Below are 10207 nucleotides of genomic sequence, written 5' to 3'. Positions count from 1 at the left end.
ACAATCGCTCGGCCTGCCTCCGTAGGGATGGATTGGTTTTGACGTGGTTTTAAAATGATTCTTCAGTACAGTACTGGAGTAAACTGGTTATTGACACCAATAAAACACAATTATAAAGGGATGAGGTTACAAATGTGTTAAGCCATGAGAGCTGGCTTCTTTGGTGTCATGTATGAAATGAGAAATTGTATTAAGGTTTATACCAATGTGAATATAGTGAAGATTTTTATAAATTATCTTCAACATAATACAACATAAGTCAATGTGTTACAATGTATGAGAGCAGTACAAGTAATAGTTGTTGTAATCCTTGTTTTCAACCCACACGTGCATTTTCTCTATGTTATACCTCCTTTTAGTTGTATTTGAATATGCAGAAATAAAGAACTAATGCACATGTCATAGACTTCGTATATTTAAATAGCAGCAACATCTTTCCTCGGGCACTTAATGACAAAAGCATCATTGTGGAGAATAATATGTATGTATATTTGCTCCAGGTTAGTATATGTTTTTCTCGTTTTATTATTAAGTGATCGATACCCGGCACAGACCCCCTTCTCCCCTCAGGCCCCGCCTCTCCCATAACATGATGCATTAGGTCAATCTTGACACCCAAGGGTGCGCCAACTGTTATCTCTCCCCAATATCAATCCGAACCGTTATGCAATAGCTTTCCCCGGATCGATTATTTGGGATGTGTAGTCATGCGGTGCAACTTTGCCAGCGCGAACGCAAACGAGGAGACTACACATCCCGGCAGGCGCAGCGGCTCACTAGTTACACACCGAATGTAGTTCCCACCACTTGAAAACCCCGTTTTATGATTCGGTTCATTAATAAATAAATAGTTCGGTGTCATGGCGGAATCTGCAGCATGTCCTGCCTTCCAGCTCGGGAGACCGCGGTACGAGCAGGTGAGTCTCCTCTCCTGTCCGCTCCAAACGAGCTTTAATGACATTGTGCTCGTCTCGCTGTGAGGGGAAGAGCCCGCCGCGGCGCTGCCGCTGCCCTCACCCTGGAGCGAAAGTTGTCTTTGATGTGCCGACCCGGTTCTTTGTTAGGAAACCAGCAACAACTTTGAACGGATATTGAACTTCTGCGCGTGATTGGATCCGTGTCGAGTCCGCTACAGTTGCACCGGAGGAGAGAAGCGTTTGGCCGGCGGCTTCACGTCGATGTTTGTCATCCCCGGTGACAGATTTCACACCCTTTATATCGCTGCTGCCTGGAAGATGAAATCACTGTTTTAAATGAACGCGGAGAGCTTGCGCGGCATTTTAAAGGCACTTTATCACGAGTCTTATGTATGTTTTAGCCTCTAAGGTGGAGATTTCTGATCTGCGCATACATTTTTTTCATAGAAATCTGATAGAAATCCCACTTCAACAAGCTCAAGTTGTTCTCCTCAGTTCTGCAGACTGTGGCCTCACATGTGATCCAGATTAATGGACTGTCTGTCCTTATCCGAAGCCCATTACTCAATTTTCCGTCCTCGCTGAATTTGCATTGGTCAACCCTGAGAGATAATGTGACCTTCACGTTGACTTATTAACGGGACGCTGGTTACATTTACATTTATAAGGCTTCTTAATTCAGAGCCATTTATTAAACAGCACCTTCAGATGTAAATTATACAGCGGATGGTATTACAAATTATCTGTCCATAAACAGATTGTGTCAATAAGTCTCAAAAACTTTTTTTTTTATCTGCGATTGCTTCAACTGATATGCGCTGTTAATGCAACTTTTATGATGCAGGATGTCAACATGCAAAAAATACTACTGAAAGGCACCAGGGATGGAAGGAAAACAGCTCTTGAGCCAACAAGCTCAGGGCTCCGTGGCTCAGTTTGAAGTGAACTGTTCACATTTACTGCCGAGAAGTCAATCAAATAACTACAAAGAGACACAAAACACCCAGAAACCGACACAAAATGGCCTCATGAGATGATGTTGTGTCTCTTTCAGTGTGGGTTTTGCTCTGATAGGAGGCTTAAGGGACTATATAACACAGGATGTGGCATGGTTCACAAATTAATAGTTAATTTAGACCCTTTGTCTCATGTAAGGTACTCTTTTTTTTTTTTTGGCGATCACCATCATTTTAGAGGAGTGACTAATTCATTCTTGGTTTCCGGCTCCCGCCTGCTGCTGTGTTGTTTTCTCTTCTTGTCGGAAGTCTCCATCATAACACCTTTTTTCATTTTCCCATCTGAAACCGGAGGTTCACGTCGGGGTGATGAAGGCGCTGTAACTCTTTCAGTTCCTTGCGTCAAAGCAGTCAGAATTAGGCCAGTGTTTGAATCAGCATTGCTCAGTGTGTCTGTGCTTTCTGCCGCGCTCCGGCTCTGCGAGTCTTGTTGTGTACTCTCCAGGGAGCTGAGGCTCATGCATAATTAAAGCGGGCTCCTCACATGGATCCTCAGTCTACCCTGACTCTTACAAAACAGCACTGCAGCACATACGGCCTGTCAGAGGAGGAGACATGAGAACGACAGTGGCAGAAAAGCCAGTTACAGTACAGCAGAGATGGTTTATTTACAGTCTTCAGCAGGACTGGCTGTTGTTTCCACTCTTGTCAATTAGGACTCGATGCTGAACAGATGATTAAAATCCAGGAGGGTTTGTTCCTCTGTCTTTCCACTGTATTTTCTGCCCTTCGTAGCTGATTAATGTCTCAGAGGGAATCTGATTGAAGCTGCCATGTTTTCACCCATCTGGTTTGCCAGAGAGACTCTTGGCATAAATTGCTGTTGGGCCTTTTCAGACTGTTGGCACTCGTAGTTAGCGATTGGCATGCTGATGAAGACGGTGAAGGGAACAGAAAACGGGGCACTTGACCAGCAGCTCCAAGCCTCACTTGGGAAAATGTGTGGTAGATGTAAACTTCCTCAGATTGTGAGCATGTACATTTTCAAAGTTCTCAATAAGGCACATTTCACTCTTACATGCTCGGTTGTATTGAGTGAGATTGCTCCGTTGTGATAGCAGAGACTTTGTAACCCATTTTACTTAACTTTTGATAATTGGTTTTGATATTTTAATAGTCCAGTTTTCCTTATGGCGGCACTTCAAACTATCTGCTTAATCATTTCTCATTGGCATCGCAAAGATTTGAGCATTTGCACATTCTTTACCTTTGGGAACAAAATACTGACACAGTATTTTTTTTTACTAACGAGTCAGAGCTCTCGACTGCATCTCATGGTCTTCATCTGGTGAGTCGAGAAAGGGAGGATTCAGAGTCTGGCATGGTCACTTCAACATCCAGCAGTGGCGGAAATTGGGGAAAAACACTTGCTTTTGGGCGAAGGAGATTGTGTTTTTGATTGTTGCTGACGGAAAATATGAAGCTACAAGCAGCAGCAGGTTAGCTTAGTGTTGTGTTCTGACTACACAGGTTTAACATGGCGGCCGGGTCACACACTTTTATCATTTTACAACTAAACAGTTCACTAGAATATGTTTCTCAAATGATTTGAGACAAGAACTGGCAATACAGGAACAGTATGATTCACATGATCAGCGCCGCCTAGTGGGAGATTTTGGTCATGAGTTTGTGGAGCTGATTGACAGCTGCTCCTCGCCTCTGATTGGTTGTTTTTCATCAGGAGAACCAAAAGGAGGAACCTGATGTCTTCACAGATTAACAGTTTAAGATGAGAAAACATTATTTAAATCAAAGTTACCAATTAAATAGCTTTAAAAGAATGAATGTATTAAGATCTAGTTTTTTGTTTTTTAGCCTATTTAAACATGTTTTATGGTGGAATTGGGTTAATTTGAATGTATGACCTCTGAAATTCATTTTCTATGAGATAAGATATTGCTGAAATTCGTCCTACAGCCATGTTTATGTATAACACAATAAACTGTGTAACATTATAAATACATAAGTGTAAGTTGGCAACAGACAAAGCAACGTTTTAGCATGTTTAAATAAAACAGAGTGGATCCTTTCAGACTGCAGAGGATCAGTCAAACGATCTCTTCACAGAGAAGAGGAGGATCCGCTGTTGTGTTTGTGTATTGTACAACAATACTTAATATTCATGAAGAGTTAACTTTGTCATTCTGTCTTCTCAAGGGTTCATTCCTCGGGCGGCTGAGACACTTCATAGACATCATCGACCCCAGCACCCTGTTTGTGTCCGAGGTAACGAGAGCAACCTGTTAAACTGTTGATCTGGTGCTGATAGACGTTTTTACGACATGGTTTTAGTACAAAGTTCAAGCTTCTCTCCATCAGAGTATCATAAACTGTCCCGGAACAAATGGTCAGATTTCTAATGGCGCTGCTCTTGTTTAGACAACATGAAACATTTGTAGAGCTGAATAATTGATCGTTTGAAAGCTTTTTATTCTCGATGAATCGTTATTTTTTTGAAAGAGAGAGAGAGTTTCAAATGTTTTAGTCTGTCATATACTTACAGTATATTATAGTGAATTAAACATGTCTGGGGTTTTGATCAAGATCCCAGGCTCCAGGCTCATTAAAGGAAATTAAATGATAAATTGACAAAGCATTCGACAGATGAGAAGAAGCATTCCCGGTCTAATGCAGCCACATGTTGTTTTTTAGAAACGATTGAAAGAATGCGTGAAACTGCTCGATGACTACAAACATGGCGAGCTTCCACCGGGAGTGTCTGATCTTCAGGTGAGTCTTTATTCACTCTGATGTGATACGATGGTCCAGAATAATAACGTAATGATGAAGACCACAAAGTCACTAAGCCCTGTCTGCAGCTAAACACACAATTATCACAACAAAAAATGAACGTGTCCTTCCCGGATATGAAGAAAAAACATCAAATATAAACCTAAAGAATACTTCTCTGCTCACCTGTGCAGCTGTGGGAAGCCCAGAAGATCAAGCAGGTAAGTGATGCGTCGTGGATGCTCGTAAGTAGGCTCAGGTGAGGCGCGCCTCCATGCATTCAGGCCTCTGGGCTCCTGGCAGCATGAGGATGATGCCATGCTCTCTGCACGCAGGCCATCATTCATCCTGACACAGGGGAGAAGATCTTCATGCCATTTCGAATGTCAGGTACGACCTCAGATGAAGATCTTTGCTGAAGTTGTTGAACTTTCTTCCATTTTGTCCTCATTTCTTCTTTTTTTTTTATTTTTTACACTGAACATCATTTCTTCGCTGTGCAGGTTATGTACCATTTGGAACACCGATTGTAAGTCTCATATAAACTATCATACATTTAAAATCATGGCTGTGCAGATGTCCATTTACATGGTCGTGTTTGGGGGCAGATGAAACGAGACTTTGGACTTATTTTGCCCCAAAAATAAGCTCTTATCCCCTGGTCTCATCTAGGTCATTGGCCTTCTTCTTCCAAATCAGACTGTGGTGTCTACCATTATATGGCAGGTACTGTGAGAACATCAAACCATTGCATTTATTGTACATTTTGAACATCTGGTAAGTGCACTTGTAGTGTGCACTTGCATCGCTGGAATAAGGAGATTGTTGTGTTTGCTTCTTTCTGCAAGCTGATGCGTTGTAAAGAAACATGTCAGCTTGTACACATATATCTGTCTGTCTATCCTTCTTGCCCTTTCCTTCTTTCCTTCATGCCTTTCATCCATCCCTCCTTTGTTCATCCCTTATTTCCTTCCTTTCCGACAGTGGCTGAACCAGAGTCACAATGCCTGTGTGAATTTCGCCAATCGCAACGCCACAAAGGTGAGAACTATCAGCTCTGTTCAGAGCTTTTGTCTCTCAAACATGTCTAAAAATATACAATGTATATATTAGATTATTATTGTATGGTTTTAAATACTAAAATATCATGTGAAGTGTTTTTAAAGACCATTGTAAAACATTAAATACCGATATGAAATACAAATTGCCACTACAGAGCGTAAGCCATGTATACAGATGTGACACAATATTTATTTTCTCCCTCCTCAGCCAACGCCATTATCCAAGTTTCTTCAGGGCTATGTCGGAGCTGTGACCAGCGCTGTTTCTATTGCAGTGGGTTTCTTAAGTTTCTTAAGATTAAGTCATGAGCTGTTTGGTTTCTTCAGCGTGCAGAAGAAGTTGTAACGATGTTTTTAATAGACGGTATCATAAGCGATGCTGGTAATACTGGTGTCTTTTGTAATAGTTTAAGCTGTATACTTCTAGTGTTTATGTCAACGTTTTAATGACAGTAGATAAGGAACACTACCAGTCATACAAATAGTACTGCTGCAAATACAAAGAATATATTTGCTGTACAGCAGTATTTAAAGCATGTAACAGGAGTTTCAACCAAACGCGAACTTCATTGGAGTTGGGTTTGCTGGAAGATTTTCTTCAGATGTTGCGTTTGTTTTTCAAAGTGTTTTTGTGTTGACTAGGTGGGGCTGAATGTGCTGATCCAGAAAGCCAACAAGCTGAGTCCCGCCACCAGAATGATAATTCAGAGACTTGTCCCCTTCCCAGCTGTAGGTACGTTTGCACCAGTTATCATCACGCGGCCCCCTGGTGGTCAGAGTAAAAACACCTGACTCAAAGTGTTATCTTATTGTTGCAAAGAAGTCAATTATGTTCATACATCAAACCTTTCAGAGCTTGTCAATTGCAGAAATCTAATTTCTGTTATAAGAATATTTATTTTGCTGAAGTCCTTTAAGGGTTTTTAGATTATTCCTACAAACATGTCACAGGGAATTTCTTCTTTCTCGTCTTCAGCACAAGTTTGTGTGGAAATGTATGAAACCATGAAAGCTGCCTTTCTCTGCTCGTCCTCAGCGAGTGCAAACATCTGTAACGTGGCCCTGATGAGACACAATGAGCTATCTGAAGGCATTGATGTGCTGGACGACAACGGGAACGTGGTGGGATCCTCCAAAATTGCTGCCAGCCACGTGAGGGTTTTTCTCTTTCGCACACTCAGCTCATTGTGACTCGACTGCACTGAATGTGCTCGTACACTAACCGGCTCTTCCTGTGATGGCGGCCGATGATGGGAAAAGACATCGTTTCCTGCTCGGATGCCGTCACTCAGAGCACATCTGATCCCATAGAAGAGAAAATTAAATCCAACTCATTGCAGTATTTTAATTGAAGCGTGTGCACAATGTTCTCATCTTTTCCCCCCAGGCGATCATGGAGACCGCCTTCACACGAGTGGTCCTCCCGATGCCGATCTTTGTCCTGCCCCCCATCATCATGTCCTACCTCGAGAGGTTTGCATAGAAACATATAGGTGGCATTCACTTTTATAAGGGGTGCTCGTGATATGTACTTTCATTGTTGATTAATCTACAGATTACTTTTTACAATTCATGCATTGGTCTGTAAAATGTCTAAATATGAAAAATCAAAGTATCGTTTAAATGTCTTTCAATGTCTTGTTTTGTACCAATTCGAAGTAATGTCGACAAAGATAAAAGACTAGGACAAACATTTTCACATTTGATGCATTTGATTGGGATTTTATTTTTATTTATATTTCTTAAAAAACTCAACATCGTACCCTGAAAAGGTTATGTACCTCAGAAATGTAATTCTGCCTTAGAGCATATTTTTTGAGGAGGTTATGGACAATGAAGCCTTTGATTGTATTCTGCCTGAAAAAGCAAAACACAGAACTTAAATTACGACACTACACGTTGTAATGTCGTAACCTGCATCCAAAACCTCTTTCTTCTCGACCTCATCCTCATCCTTTCTCTATTGTTCGTTAGTGCTGTCTTTCTTCAAAGGTCTGATGGTCTAAATAATGTGTTTACTGAGCCAGAGCCGACATATGTTGTGCCCCAAAGTGCTACTCCTATATTCATTCAGCAGGAGGCCACAACGAGAGAGAATGTAAAAAAAAAAAGAAGAAATTTCTGTCTCTCTTAAATCAATAAGGAAAAATAAAGTGCACTTTGACTCATTAAACCCAGAACTTTCACACAGACAGATTAATCTCACACCCACTATGTAATTGTGTAAAATAGCCCCCCCCCCTCTCCTTAATTCTGCACGTGTCTTTCCTCCCGATCCAAAAATAACTCGCGGCGTTGCAGCAGTCATCTGGGATCGATCCACAGTGCAGGCTCACGTTCCCTTTCTTCTCTATCTTGAATTGTGTAGACTGCGATTCCTGCAGAGCAACCGCCGGTTGCTGCTGCCCGTCCACGGCCTCGTGTGCCTGGTCACCTTCGGCCTCTCTCTGCCCGTGGCCATCAGCCTGTTCCCCCAGATGTCTCAGGTACGGCGAAATGTCGCTCCAACCGCTCCCACGGCTTAATTCGAGGCCAGATGGCAGGAAAAAGAGGGAGCAGCTGGGGAGAAATTCAGATTACACATACACCACTTGACATGCTCGGCCGCGGCCCACGAGCTCGTACGCACCTCTTGCTCCAGATGTCTCTTCCCACGTGTAATTAAAAGTCAAAATGATTCCCGAAGCTTAAAATCAGAGCGATGTAGAGCAAAAAAAAAAAAATTGACTTTCAGTCTTTGTGTTTTTTTGTTGTTTTTTTTTGCAGATTGAGGTGTCTTGCCTCGAGCCGGAGATCGCCATGGCAACAGATTGCAAGGTGCTGACCTATAATAAGGGTTTGTGATGGATGCCCTGCTGAGGGAGAGGAGAGCACCAGGAGGATGGAGACGAGGCGGCGTTGGGAAATGGCCGTCGGAGAGAAATTAGCGGGGTTCCTCCTGTCGCCAGGTTTGAGTCTTTCTGCCGCCTGCAGAGCGTCAGCACTAACACGCGGTCGTTTTTTACTTCACGGTTCTCAAGATCACAGCAACTATTGAGCCAAGGTTGGAAATGAAGAAGCTCTGTATATAGAAATTATGATATATTTACTGTGAAATCTGTTTTTTAGTATTAATGAAATGATTTTAATATGTGCAAAAACGGTGTTTCTCACACGATTGCTTTTCACTCGATGACAAAGGGTTTGAATACAGTTTGAATCTGCAATAAATGACTTTTCTGGCTCCTTAGCCGGCTCTTAACTCCGTCCATCCGCTAATTGGTTTGATCAGGTGGTGCGCAGTGTTTTTGTTCAAAAGCTTTTAGACTAAACCGGAGCCTATTTGGCTGATGAGAGAACAAAAACGATAAAAAACAAACCCAGTGAGCTGTGAGAAAGTGAACGGTGTCAACAGCTTGAAACAGCTTGTTTGTCCTCAGTCACATTTATCTTTATTTGAAGCCCAAATCTCCTAAATCTGTGTTTTTCTTGTGATCCATAAAAAACTAAGTTATATCGGCCTGTGACTCTTCGTCGCCCGTTGCATATATACAAGTTTCATACTTCAGGGCTGGAAGATTTCTTGCCTTTCACAAGAAACAAAGCAAAGATTAGTCTAAAAAGAAAAAAAACATAATATCATTTCATGGCGCTAAAATGTTGATTCTGTTCATCGTCCCAAAGATAAATCTTTGCGAGACAGTATATCAGGTCAGGGCTCTAGTCTGTTGTATTGTATTGGACACCAGATAAAACATTTATATTTATCACGTGACGGAAGAGAAACTGCACTAATCTGTAGCTGCACTGATGATGTGTTCTGTAAATGTCTATGGGAGCACGTGGAGACTGTACTGTAGATGTATAATAGTTTACACTGTTCATCATGCGACAGCTATTCTAACCTCAATCATGTGAAACAACACACAGAATTGTACTCTGGACATTTTGTTTATTAACCAAACACTGTACACTAACTTTCTTTCCCAAATTGTTGGAAGGACATGTGACTCCACTACTGACTGTTTCTATTACTACTACTGTATTCCTAATGCTTTACTTTGTACGATATTTTAAATACAAAAGTACAAGCAATATATTATACTACTTATTATGAACTAAGTATTTTTAATTATTTGTATAATACTTCTACTTAAAGTTTAATAAATATTTGCTAGTCAAACAATGTAAAACATGTATCTATATTATCTAAGAAATAAATAATAACTACTATCACCCCATCTACTGTTTTTTGGTTGAACATTTTATTTCCAGACATTTCTAAGTATGTAAGCTGTACATTTTGCTTCAGCTGTTCATTGTTGTTACTTTTCATTGGGGCGTTCAACAAAGATCATCACGTCTTACTGTTTTCACCATTGACATTAGTTTTAATTCTAATAAGGACTTTACTCTTTGACAAATATGCCTTTCAAAGCTTTTCTTCACCTTGAAGTGATGTCCCCCCACGATTCAGAAAATGTTCAACATTAAGTATTTATAA

At 41.2% G+C, this 10207-nt stretch overlaps 1 protein-coding gene across 1 annotated transcript; it reads left to right on the top strand.

Moving 5' to 3' along the window:
- Positions 1-771: 771 nt before the first annotated feature.
- sfxn5b (sideroflexin 5b) lies at positions 772-9936 on the top strand. The gene is made up of 14 exons (XM_068595294.1): positions 772-917; positions 4091-4159; positions 4586-4663; positions 4858-4884; positions 4999-5053; positions 5167-5192; positions 5336-5389; positions 5648-5704; positions 5933-5998; positions 6367-6457; positions 6761-6876; positions 7112-7197; positions 8093-8210; positions 8491-9936. Exons 1-14 carry the CDS (start codon positions 861-863, stop codon positions 8566-8568), a joined length of 978 nt encoding a protein of 325 aa, XP_068451395.1. The 5' UTR covers positions 772-860; the 3' UTR covers positions 8569-9936.
- Positions 9937-10207: the final 271 nt, after the last annotated feature.

Source organism: Clinocottus analis, unplaced genomic scaffold (genome assembly GCF_023055335.1).
Source record: "Clinocottus analis isolate CAN_PGR_092001 unplaced genomic scaffold, fCliAna1.0.p SCAF_10, whole genome shotgun sequence".
Taxonomy (NCBI): Eukaryota; Metazoa; Chordata; class Actinopteri; order Perciformes; family Cottidae; genus Clinocottus; species Clinocottus analis.
Note: the sequence above shows the minus strand (reverse complement) of the source record. Positions and strands in the feature narration are given on the sequence as shown.

Coding starts and splice junctions, on each gene's coding strand:
- sfxn5b (XM_068595294.1), top strand. CDS start 861: ATGGCGGAATCTGCAGCATGTCCTGCCTTCCAGCTCGGGAGACCGCGG. Junction 5,999..6,366: donor CCAGCGCTGTTTCTATTGCA/GTGGGTTTCTTA, acceptor TGTGTTGACTAG/GTGGGGCTGAATGTGCTGAT. Junction 7,198..8,092: donor ATCATGTCCTACCTCGAGAG/GTTTGCATAGAA, acceptor TGAATTGTGTAG/ACTGCGATTCCTGCAGAGCA.